The following is a 14,274-nucleotide window of genomic DNA, read 5'->3' on the forward strand; positions in this document are numbered from 1 at the left end:
TCGTCAAGCACCACACTGCGTACTTGTTAGTCGTTCTCGTCCTGTATTGGCCACTACTACAGTAACGGACCCAATATATTAGCTTCGATTGGATTTAATTTATTGTTAGCCTGTTTAATCGGTGATTGATCGTCTCCTCTCTCGTGCATCCTACAACTACTTAGTGAATGGAATATAAATACGTGCGTACTTTGACAGTTTAACATACACAGTAAAAGCCCGTTCCAATGACAGTTCTGTTACCTTAAGACACTACTAGTTAATATTTGTGGACAGGATACAGCGGCATTTATTTGCGGTTTTGTGTACAACTATATCAAAGACTACATTATGGGGTGTACCGAGTCGATCGGTACGGCTGTTGCAGGCATGCGGGGGAACAACGTCCATATAGCCAACCTTTCAAAATCACCACGGTTCAGTTCAGAGCAAATATCGGAGCTGAGGAGAACGTGGCCCAAACTTGCTTGCGATCTAACAGGCAACGGTGCCCAGGTGTTTCTACAAATATTTGCCATCAACGAGAACATTAAGATCTTATTTCCGTTCAGGTATGTTCCTGTAGATATTCTTTCGCAAAACGAAGTATTCAGAGGGCACTCGAGGCGATTTATGCAAGCTGTTGGCGCCTGCGTTGAAAATCTGGAAAATCTTGACGGAGATGTTACGACTTTGTTTGTTGGACTTGGTAAAAAACACATTCATTTTGAGGGTTTTAAAGTAGACTATTTCTCAACATATGTAACCAGTATGCAGACAGTGTGGGATATTGCATTGACAGGCCACCACTATGACAAACAAACCAAACAATCATGGACCCAAATATTCGAATTTGTAATTACACGAATGGCAGAGGGATATCATATTGCGATGGACGAACAAGAAGCTAAGAAAAAGAACCAACTTGCACATGAGAACGGGAAAATCATCTGACACTAAATTCTAGCTTTGAGTATATACATAATTTGATTGCTACAACTTGGATAAATCCATAATGTCGCTGTGAGTCGCATTAAAAATTATCGTATGATACGAACGAAAATTGCTAGTATTGCTACGTGTTTTTTTAGGACAAAGGAACAAAGTGATCGACCGCGTCACCAACCATTAAGATGTGTGAATATATGATGTGTTTTGCTAGAATCAATGATTCAATCAGTTGAAGGACACATGGACGAAATATATATGGGTTGTGTTAACGAGAACAATATGACTAATGTTGATGACGTGGACGTTTATTTGCTTTTAACTACAGAACAAGCCGACAGGGGTTCCGATTACAACCAGCTGCGTGTACCATTTTAAAACAGAAATGTAGTTGAGATCACAATCAATCATTGATGAGCTGTCGGTACTGTATTCTGAAGTGCATTTGACGGTTGAGCTGATGGATCGAATGATGTAGACTACGAAGTCTACTTGTAACGTTAAATCGCACACTCCCGCACAAATTATTTCCGGTGATGTATTTTGACTGACGTACAGTTTAGTCATCGCTGAATTCACGGTCACTATCATTGAACTTGCTGAATTGAACAGTTTGAAACTTACTGCTTCCTTGTTTACACCAATCACTGTATGCGTGTATTAGTATAGCACACTAACAATGTATAATGCATTAAATTCAGTGTTATCTAATGTGTATTCATTGTGTAGTTATTGATAATCGCTGATGATTTGATTTCCATGGTAACTCACGTATATGCATAGCACCACACCCTGTCTATAAAGGCAGTGTTAGTGTTTCTTACGACAGTAGATAACGATTGCTGTGCGCTATTGAACAGCTCCAGGGACAAAGTCATGTGACCTGAATTCACTGGCAACTGAAGACCTTTAAGACTGATAATGATATTTACATGAAATAATCAACTGAATTATATTTTGTGCATGCCCCGGGGATAATAGTAAATGTTTTGTTTGGTATATGCAGCGCTGTATTCAGTATACATAAACGGAACACCTCATATGCGTTTGGTTTCGAGACTAAATGACCCCATAGGGCGAGACGAAGGCGAGCCCATTATTTAATCGAGTAACCCCATTCGAGCCATGTTATCACTTAATAATTGGTAGTGCGCAGTTCTTCATTACGATTATAGTAACTTGGTACATTGGTGTTAGGCTTGGGGCGAAGGTAATACATCGTGTGGTGAATTGATGACAATCAAATTGCACGCAAGACCACGCTCAGATTTTGCAGAAGAAAGTGACTAGAATCTCTTTAACGTGAACGAATCAAAATTGTTTTTTGTTGTTTAAACCATGGTTCTTTTTTAGTAATATTGATAAACATTGGATATTGCTGGTTTACGTAGTTAGCAAGAGACTAAAGGTCGTGGTGCGAAGAATAAAAGATATTCGTGAATTGCGGAGACTCCATATTATTCTCTATTTGTTATGGTTTAGTTATCGTAGAGGTATTAATATATTCTAGTTTTGTAGGAAATTGGTTTTGAGAAGACGACCATTCATTCACGACAATATTCGTGACTTTTTAGTCCCCGTTCGGACGGAGTCCGAAAACGGGGACTTATGTTTTGCCCTGTGTGCGTCCGTCCGTCCGTGCGTCCGTGCGTCCGTGCGTCCGTGATCACCTGTATCTCGAACATGCATGGACCGATTATGTTCAAACTTCACTCATACATCACACATTATATGGGACATATGCACATGCATTTTTTTCATGATCCGATTAACGATAGCCGAATAGCGGCCATTTTAAGGCCGAAAATGCATCAAAATCGCACATTTTCACCATTCCGGACCCGGATCTCAGTTATGCATGGACGGATTTCGTTCAAATTTGGTACATACATTAAACATAATATGACCTTGATGCACGTCATTTTTTTTTTCAGATCAAGTTCGAAATGGCCGACTGGCGGCCATTTTGTTTTAAAGAATTCAGTTCTGGATCCGTATCCGAGACATGTCTGGATTGATCAAGTTCAAACTTCACACACACAAGGTACATCATGTCACAAATATGTATGTGCATTTGTTTCATGATCCCATTAACGATAGCCAAATGGCGGCCGCTTTAAGGCCGAAAATGCATTGAAATCGCACATTTTCACCATTCCGAACCCGGATCTCAGTTATGCATGGACGGATTTCGTTCAAATGTGGTACTTACATTAAACATAATAGGACCTTGATGCACGTCATTTTTTTTCCGGATCAAGTTCGAAATGGCCGACTAGCGGCCATTTTCTTAAAGAATTCAGTTCTGGATCCGTATCCAAGACATGTCTGGATTGATCAAGTTCAAACTTCACACACACATGGTGCATCATGTCACAAATAGATATGTGCATTTGTTTCATGATCCGCTTAACAATAGCTGAATGATGGCCATTTTAAGACCGAAAATGCATTAAAATCACGTATTTTCACAATTTCGGAACCAGATCTCAGTCATGCATGGATGGATTTTGTTCAGATTTAGTACAATGTGTTGTACATATGCAGGTGCATTTCGGTCATGATCTGCTTTGAATGTATATGTCACTCAAATATGAACGGAACGGGGACGTGTCATTTACAATGACTTGTAGTTATTAGAATGAGATATTTGTAAAATGTTACCGCGGTTTATTAAGATTGTTTTCTTGATGAGTGTGTATAGTTTGCGAGACGAATGACGAATTATCACGCGATGTACCAAGGATTTCTTACCGCCAAGTTAATGGTAAATCAAATTATTGTTATGTCAGTTAAAGGGCGGTGGTCGTCGCGAAGCGCGTGTTCGAGTTTCATTTAAACAAAGAATGAATTTTACACGCCTTGTATACGTCGCTATGAGTTCCACATCGAACAGGACGCGGCACGACGACCACCATCTTTTAACACCATTGAGACTGAAAGGGGAGTACTATAGCAAGGTATAGTGTGATAACTACGAGATTTGTGATGTAATGCCCGTTCACGGACATTCAGATTTTTTTATATTTAAACAGTCTTGGCAACCACATAGCTCTGCCACTCCTGTAGCATATTTAAATAGCTCGACTTAAATGTAAAATAACAATAAATATAAAAACACTAAAGCATTATCTCAGTTTGGGTTCTTCTGATTTACAAAGAGCTTGAAACCTAAATAGCTCTATAAAACTGTGTTCATTTGAATTGTTCTAATTCTATGCGGTGTATTTGTATAGCTAAATATGTTATTACCCTGCTTTATTATCAACAATTCCAGTTGCTCTTTTTTCTTTCAGTTTCACAGAAAACAAAGCAAAACGCTAGAACCTCCGTACAACAACACTGCATAGTCATATACATCAATGTGACTGTAAATTTCACATAAAAACCGATTACCGTTTCGTAAAATGTTATTTATGTCAAATTATGTGGAGATTCCGACACCGCCTTTTAAAAGCAAATTCATTTATTCACAGGTCTGCCAATTATACAGCTAGTTCAAAAATAAATACAGTTTGAACTTTTCCGTTATTTTAGGTTATTCTGTTAGTATGATGCAACAATGTGAAGCGAAATTCGTATAAATATATACATAAATGCAAAAACATGTTAAAGCTGTAAGTGATCACGTGCCTACATCCATGCATTAATTGGAATGCAACTATCTGAGAATGTCATGTGATGTGCCTAAACTAATGATCATTATGCGTTTATGGTAATTTGTGCGTTGTCATGGTTATTTCCTTTTTCGTTACGTGTCACGGTCTGTGACGTTGACAACAGTGCTCTTGCCTTAATATATCATGAAACCACGATGTCTAGCTTATACAGAACCGGATCGTGAAGTACAGGTAGTATGTAAAAACATCATTCAAAATATCATCTTTTTCTAATGTGATAGAGTATGTGTACACTTACATTTAATGTAAACTACATTCAAATAGCTATATACCATTTTAAAATTGTTGCAATGCATATAAGTCTTAACGTAACTAAAGTGCTGGAATCACATTGTGGCAATATAATTTATGATATATTCTATACATCTAAATTAGAGGAATTAAAGGCTAGCTTTAAAGGCTAGATAGGATTTTCTGTTTTATTGTGTCATTTTACGCCGCCATGGCGACCCTTAGAAATTATCACCTAGGTAAGTATTACTAACTAATTACCACACTGTACGTGCACCAAATTGAACAAAATATACAATGTGTCGATCATTTCCCAGCCCCAAAATAGAAACAACAAATGAGGCAACCATGCTAACAAATCATATGCATTAAAAATGCTATTCTGTGCAAGGTAATGGCTAATGATGTTATCATCCTTTGGTGGGGACATAATGTATATGCATTAAAGACGCTATTCTGTGCAAGCTAATAGCTAATGATGTTATCATCCTTTGGTAGGGACATAATGTATATGCATTAAAGACGCTATTCTGTGCAAGGTAATAGCTAATGATGTTATCATCCTTTGGTAGGGACATAATGTATATGCATTAAAGACGCTATTCTGTGCAAGCTAATAGCTAATGATGTTATCATCATTTGGTAGGGACATAATGTATATGCATTAAAGACGCTATTCTGTGCAAGGTAATAGCTAATGATGTTATCATCTTTTGGTAGGGACATAATGTATATGCATTAAAGACGCTATTCTGTGCAAGGTAATAGCTAATGATGATATCATCCTTTGGTAGGGACATAATGTATATGCATTAAAGACGCTATTCTGTGCAAGGTAATAGCTAATGATGATATCATCCTTTGGTAGGGACATAATGTATATGCATTAAAGACGCTATTCTGTGCAAGGTAATAGCTAATGATGTTATCATCTTTTGGTAGGGACATAATGTATATGCATTAAAGACGCTATTCTGTGCAAGGTAATAGCTAATGATGTTATCATCCTTTGGTAGGGACATAATGTATATGCATTAAAGACGCTATTCTGTGCAAGCTAATAGCTAATGATGTTATCATCATTTGGTAGGGACATAATGTATATGCATTAAAGACGCTATTCTGTGCAAGGTAATAGCTAATGATGTTATCATCTTTTGGTAGGGACATAATGTATATGCATTAAAGACGCTATTCTGTGCAAGCTAATAGCTAATGATGATATCATCCTTTGGTAGGGACATAATGTATATGCATTAAAGACGCTATTCTGTGCAAGGCAATAGCTAATGATGTTATCATCCTTTGGTAGGGACATAATGTATATGCATTAAAGACGCTATTCTGTGCAAGGTAATAGCTAATAATGTTATCATCCTTTGGTAGGGACATAATGTATGTGCATTAAAGACGCTATTCTGTGCAAGGTAATAGCTAATGATGTTATCATCCTTTGGTAGGGACATAATGTATATGCATTAAAGACGCTATTCTGTGCAAGCTAATAGCTAATGATATTATCATCCTTTGGTAGGGACATAATGTATATGCATTAAAGACGCTATTCTGTGCAAGGTAATAGCTAATGATGTTATCATCCTTTGGTAGGGACATAATGTATATGCATTAAAGGCGCTATTCTGTGCAAGCTAATAGCTAATGATGTTATCATCCTTTGGTAGTGACATAATGTATATGCATTAAAGACGCTATTCTGTGCAAGGTAATAGCTAATGATGTTATCATCCTTTGGTAGGGACATAATGTATATGCATTAAAGACGCTATTCTGTGCAAGGTAATAGCTAATGATGTTATCATCCTTTGGTAGGGACATAATGTATATGCATTAAAGACGCTATTCTGTGCAAGGTAATAGCTAATGATGTTATCATCCTTTTGTAGGGACATAATGTATATGCAATAAAGACGCTATTCTGTGCAAGCTAATAGCTAATGATGTTATCATCCTTTGGTAGGGACATAATGTATATGCATTAAAGGCGCTATTCTGTGCAAGGTAATAGCTAATGATGTTATCATCCTTTGGTAGGGACATATTGTATATGCATTAAAGGCGCTATTCAGTGCAAGGTAATAGCTAATGATGTTATCATCCTTTGGTAGGGACATAATGTATATGCATTAAAGACGCTATTCTGTGCAAGGTAATAGCTAATGATGTTATCATCCTTTGGTAGGGACATAATGTATATGTATTAAAGACGCTATTCTGTGCAAGGTAATAGCTAATGATGTTATCATCCTTTGGTAGGGACATAATGTATATGCATTAAAGGCGCTATTCTGTGCAAGGTAATAGCTAATGATGTCATCATCCTTTGGTAGGGACATAATGTATATGCATTAAAGGCGCTATTCTGTGCAAGGTAATAGCTCATAATGTTATCATCCTTTGGTAGGGACATAATGTATGTGCATTAAAGACGCTATTCTGTGCAAGGTAATAGCTAATGATGTTATCATCCTTTGGTAGGGACATAATGTATATGCATTAAAGACGCTATTCTGTGCAAGCTAATAGCTAATGATATTATCATCCTTTGGTAGGGACATAATGTATATGCATTAAAGACGCTATTCTGTGCAAGGTAATAGCTAATGATGTTATCATCCTTTGGTAGGGACATAATGTATATGCATTAAAGGCGCTATTCTGTGCAAGCTAATAGCTAATGATGTTATCATCCTTTGGTAGTGACATAATGTATATGCATTAAAGACGCTATTCTGTGCAAGGTAATAACTAATGATGTTATCATCCTTTGGTAGGGACATAATGTATATGCATTAAAGACGCTATTCTGTGCAAGGTAATAGCTAATGATGTTATCATCCTTTGGTAGGGACATAATGTATATGCATTAAAGACGCTATTCTGTGCAAGGTAATAGCTAATGATGTTATCATCCTTTTGTAGGGACATAATGTATATGCAATAAAGACGCTATTCTGTGCAAGCTAATAGCTAATGATGTTATCATCCTTTGGTAGGGACATAATGTATATGCATTAAAGGCGCTATTCTGTGCAAGGTAATAGCTAATGATGTTATCATCCTTTGGTAGGGACATATTGTATATGCATTAAAGGCGCTATTCTGTGCAAGGTAATAGCTAATGATGTTATCATCCTTTGGTAGGGACATAATGTATATGCATTAAAGATGCTATTCTGTGCAAGGTAATAGCTAATGATGTTATCATCCTTTGGTAGGGACATAATGTATATGTATTAAAGACGCTATTCTGTGCAAGGTAATAGCTAATGATGTTATCATCCTTTGGTAGGGACATAATGTATATGCATTAAAGACGCTATTCTGTGCAAGGTAATAGCTAATGATGTTATCATCCTTTGGTAGGGACATAATGTATATGCATTAAAGACGCTATTCTGTGCAAGGTAATAGCTAATGATGTCATCATCCTTTGGTAGGGACATAATGTATATGCATTAAAGGCGCTATTCTGTGCAAGCTAATAGCTAATGATGTTATCATCCTTTGGTAGGGACATAATGTATATGCATTAAAGACGCTATTCTGTGCAAGGTAATAGCTAATGATGTTATCATCCTTTGGTAGGGACATAATGTATATGCATTAAAGATGCTATTCTGTGCAAGGTAATAGCTAATGATGTTATCATCCTTTGGTAGGGACATAATGTATATGCATTAAAGACGCTATTCTGTGCAAGGTAATAGCTAATGATGTTATCATCCTTTGGTAGGGACATAATGTATATGCATTAAAGACGCTATTCTGTGCAAGCTAATAGCTAATAATGTTATCATCCTTTGGTAGGGACATAATGTATATGCATTAAAGACGCTATTCTGCGCAAGGTAATAGCTAATGATGATATCATCCTTTGGTAGGGACATAATGTATATGCATTAAAGACGCTATTCTGTGCAAGGTAATAGCTAATGATGTTATCATCTTTTGGTAGGGACATAATGTATATGCATTAAAGACGCTATTCTGTGCAAGGTAATAGCTAATGATGTTATCATCCTTTGTTAGGGACATAATGTATATGCATTAAAGACGCTATTCTGTGTAAGGTAATAGCTAATGATGTTATCATCCTTTGGTAGGGACATAATGTATATGCATTAAAGACGCTATTCTGTGCAAGCTAATAGCTAATGATGTTATCATCATTTGGTAGGGACATAATGTATATGCATTAAAGACGCTATTCTGTGCAAGGTAATAGCTAATGATGTTATCATCTTTTGGTAGGGACATAATGTATATGCATTAAAGACTCTATTCTGTGCAAGCTAATAGCTAATGATGATATCATCCTTTGGTAGGGACATAATGTATATGCATTAAAGACGCTATTCTGTGCAAGGCAATAGCTAATGATGTTATCATCCTTTGGTAGGGACATAATGTATATGCATTAAAGACGCTATTCTGTGCAAGGTAATAGCTAATAATGTTATCATCCTTTGGTAGGGACATAATGTATGTGCATTAAAGACGCTATTCTGTGCAAGGTAATAGCTAATAATGTTATCATCCTTTGGTAGGGACATAATGTATGTGCATTAAAGACGCTATTCTGTGCAAGGTAATAGCTAATGATGTTATCATCCTTTGGTAGGGACATAATGTATATGCATTAAAGACGCTATTCTGTGCAAGCTAATAGCTAATGATATTATCATCCTTTGGTAGGGACATAATGTATATGCATTAAAGACGCTATTCTGTGCAAGGTAATAGCTAATGATGTTATCATCCTTTGGTAGGGACATAATGTATATGCATTAAAGGCGCTATTCTGTGCAAGCTAATAGCTAATGATGTTATCATCCTTTGGTAGTGACATAATGTATATGCATTAAAGACGCTATTCTGTGCAAGGTAATAGCTAATGATGTTATCATCCTTTGGTAGGGACATAATGTATATGCATTAAAGACGCTATTCTGTGCAAGGTAATAGCTAATGATGTTATCATCATTTGGTAGGGACATAATGTATATGCATTAAAGACGCTATTCTGTGCAAGGTAATAGCTAATGATGTTATCATCCTTTTGTAGGGACATAATGTATATGCAATAAAGACGCTATTCTCTGCAAGCTAATAGCTAATGATGTTATCATCCTTTGGTAGGGACATAATGTATATGCATTAAAGGCGCTATTCTGTGCAAGGTAATAGCTAATGATATTATCATCCTTTGGTAGGGACATAATGTATATGCATTAAAGACGCTATTCTGTGCAAGGTAATAGCTAATGATGTTATCATCCTTTGGTAGGGACATAATGTATATGCATTAAAGACGCTATTCTGTGCAAGGTAATAGCTAATGATGTTATCATCCTTTGGTAGGGACATAATGTATATGTATTAAAGACGCTATTCTGTGCAAGGTAATAGCTAATGATGTTATCATCCTTTGGTAGGGACATAATGTATATGCATTAAAGGCGCTATTCTGTGCAAGGTAATAGCTAATGATGTTATCATCCTTTGGTAGGGACATAATGTATATGCATTAAAGGCGCTATTCTGTGCAAGCTAATAGCTAATGATGTTATCATCCTTTGGTAGGGACATAATGTATATGCATTAAAGACGCTATTCTGTGCAAGGTAATAGCTAATGATGTTATCATCCTTTGGTAGGGACATAATGTATATGCATTAAAGACGCTATTCTGTGCAAGGTAATAGCTAATGATGTTATCATCCTTTGGTAGGGACATAATGTATATGCATTAAAGACGCTATTCTGTGCAAGGTAATAGCTAATGATGTTATCATCCTTTGGTAGGGACATAATGTATATGCATTAAAGACGCTATTCTGTGCAAGGTAATAGCTAATGATATTATCATCCTTTGGTAGGGACATAATGTACATGCATTAAATACGCTATTCTGTGCAAGCTAATAGCTAATGATGTTATCATCCTTTGGTAGGGACATAATGTATATGCATTAAAGACGCTATTCTGTGCAAGCTAATAGCTAATGATGTTATCATCCTTTGGTAGGGACATAATGTATATGCATTAAAGACGCTATTCTGTGCAAGGTAATAGCTAATGATGTTATCATCCTTTGGTAGGGACATAATGTATATGCATTAAAGACGCTATTCTGTGCAAGGTAATAGCTAATGATGTTATCATCCTTTGGTAGGGACATAATGTATATGTATTAAAGACGCTATTCTGTGCAAGGTAATAGCTAATGATGTTATCATCCTTTGGTAGGGACATAATGTATATGCATTAAAGGCGCTATTCTGTGCAAGGTAATAGCTAATGATGTTATCATCCTTTGGTAGGGACATAATGTATATGCATTAAAGGCGCTATTCTGTGCAAGCTAATAGCTAATGATGTTATCATCCTTTGGTAGGGACATAATGTATATGCATTAAAGACGCTATTCTGTGCAAGGTAATAGCTAATGATGTTATCATCCTTTGGTAGGGACATAATGTATATGCATTAAAGACGCTATTCTGTGCAAGGTAATAGCTAATGATGTTATCATCCTTTGGTAGGGACATAATGTATATGCATTAAAGACGCTATTCTGTGCAAGGTAATAGCTAATGATGTTATCATCCTTTGGTAGGGACATAATGTATATGCATTAAAGACGCTATTCTGTGCAAGGTAATAGCTAATGATGTTATCATCCTTTGGTAGGGACATAATGTACATGCATTAAATACGCTATTCTGTGCAAGCTAATAGCTAATGATGTTATCATCCTTTGGTAGGGACATAATGTATATGCATTAAAGACGCTATTCTGTGCAAGGTAATAGCTAATGATGTTATCATCCTTTGGTAGGGACATAATGTATATGCATTAAGGAATGTTAGTGTACAAACAATAGAATACATAAAAGACACTAAAAAGCGCGTGTATTGCAATGAGGCTTTCGAACGTGTCTCAATATGTTCATTTTTCCACTGGCTGTTAATTCCACGATCTCAATCAGGGATAAGTAGCTCATGCAAAAACAATTCATGTATTCAGTAGTAATTTCTGTTACATTTGAAAAAAAATATAACTAATTTAATTAATCCCAATTGATACTCAAAATAGAAATCGGATATTACAGTCTAAACAAAATTATGTTATATGTAACGATACTTGTTACTGACGATAATATAGATCACATGACACCGTGAATGTCAATATATTCAGTATATAACCAGATATCTGCAATTCACTAATAATGAACTGTAGACCAAGAGTGGTGTGTGGGCTTTATATGTCACGTTGTATATATAACTTTTGACTAAATCCATGTGACATCGAACAGGGGAAAGGTGAAGTAGATATGTAGCCTTAATATATCGCAGTAATACGTATGAAGACTTTATTTTTATTTAAGCCGATGTTGTTTACTCTTTTCACCAACAAACCACTAAAGGTTGCAGAATAGGTTCAACGTAAATGTCGAAAATCAAACGTTTGATGTTTGTTGAACTGATGTCAACTTCAAAATATTCCGCAATGGAAATCTAAAATTATTTTAAGGTTACCATAAGAAGCACGCAATGTTCTGTTCTGCTATATTTAAGTGTTGTTCGGTTTGAAGAATACGTTGTTGACTCGGTCGTTAAACCAACTATTTAGTGTTTGAGGGATCAAATCATGTAAAAATGAATGATTCAATGATTCCATTGAAATTGCACATTAATTTTCGTGAAAATAAAAATAAACTTCAAAAATAGCACACAGAACTGAGCTTAATAACCACCCACCACATAAGAGTCGTATGATGGATATGTTGTAATATTACAAATACAAACTTTGTCACTATATTCTACACTATAACTGCATCTACTCTCGAAGCTGCAAATTTATTTTTGCGACGGTGATTTAATCCAGAATAGGGTCATCTAACCATGCCTTTGTATCTTGCCCAAGAAATGGGCCATCTAACTTTGCAACAGTAGTTTAGGCCAACATTTGGCAATGTACCACTATAATCTACTCTAGAATCCAGCAATCTAACTATGTCACTACATTCTACTCTACTTCATCTATATTTACCCAAGCATGCTGAACGGGCTAACTAAAGTTATCACTATATTCTACTCCAGAAATTGATTTTTGTCCCTGCATTGCATTCTACTTTAAAATTTGACAGAAGTGTTTGTCGCTAGATAGGTTGGATGTACAGGTCGGACAATCTCTGGTTATCAATGAAATGTCATGTTTCAGTGGTGGACATTTTTTATGTTTGGTCGCTATTTCATTGTAAAGCCAATCCCAGTTTCACACTCAATATTTCCATCCCTTCCTCCCAAATGTGCTTTGTTTGTAAAAGATCATGAACATATTTTTTTTTTCAAATTTTCTATTTATTAATTTGGATTTGCTTTTTCCGTGTTGTTTGTTTAACTTTGTTTTTGCCTTTATTTTATGTGTGATTTGCACGAGAGCTTAACATTGTCTACGCCCATAATGAATGTGCAATCTTTCAAGTGACATATAACAATTGCGACTGTCCACTCACAATAAATGTCACAATATCCTGTTTTGTATTTAAATGTTTATTTTTGTTTTATTATATTTCAAATAAATTGTTACATAACAGCACAGGATACAAATAATGACAAATTACAACCCATTCATAATGTATGCGTGTATAACATCTAGAATCTAGACTGTAAAATCAATTGTCTTTTCTTTTCCGTTCAGAAATTACATATTCGAGCCTTATACCGAGTGATATATGGTACCTCAGCTTTGCAAGAAATAACAGAAGGCTGTTAATTTTTTTTAATTTACTAGTGTAAATATACTCTTTTGAAATATCGGAATAATATGAGTTAGTATAGTATGTGTAAACTTCATCTCACAAAGTAATGTGTTTTATGAGAGTGGTTTGGAACACTGAAAAAAGTCATCCCAATGATCATACCACAGGGAGCCCAGGAACTATGATCAACTGTACGCACTCCCTATGAGCGGGGGGGGGGGGGGTATCGGCTGGTATCTAGTGTAAGAAATGGACAAGGGATGAAGGCTCCAGCCAGCTAACATTTTTTAAACTCGAAAAATAGACGAAAGGAATGAAAAATAAAATCTAAAAAAAATACCAGGTTGAAGAATATTAGTTACTCCTTCGAATTTCGTCAAAGCCTTACCTACATTTTACCCATATCTGCAGAATAAATCAAGAAAACTACACAAATTTACTCCATTTAGGAATTCCTAACGGTTTGCCCGAACGCATGGCACAGTGGCCTGTTCAGCACTTGTCAACAACCAATCACAAGACTGGTTACGAACCACATCGAGGTCACGACTCGGTTAGCCTCGCTCAACTGGTGGTTGATGCCCAGCTCGTGTTCGAATTTCATGTTAACAAACAATGTATTTTCATGCGTTGTATACGTCGCTATG

General features: G+C 36.0%; 1 protein-coding gene across 1 annotated transcript; it reads left to right on the top strand.

Annotated features, from left to right (window-relative positions):
• The first annotated feature begins 330 nt into the window (after positions 1-330).
• LOC102809701 (uncharacterized) lies at positions 331-933 on the top strand. The gene has a single exon (XM_006812261.1). The coding sequence runs from the start codon at positions 331-333 to the stop codon at positions 931-933; it is 603 nt and encodes a 200-aa protein (XP_006812324.1).
• Positions 934-14,274: the final 13,341 nt, after the last annotated feature.

Source organism: Saccoglossus kowalevskii, chromosome 11, assembly GCF_978046115.1.
Source record: "Saccoglossus kowalevskii chromosome 11, keSacKowa6.1, whole genome shotgun sequence".
In the NCBI taxonomy this organism is placed as follows: Eukaryota; Metazoa; Hemichordata; class Enteropneusta; family Harrimaniidae; genus Saccoglossus; species Saccoglossus kowalevskii.

Excerpts from the sequence above, each read along its gene's own strand:
- LOC102809701 (XM_006812261.1), top strand. The coding sequence starts at position 331 with ATGGGGTGTACCGAGTCGATCGGTACGGCTGTTGCAGGCATGCGGGGG.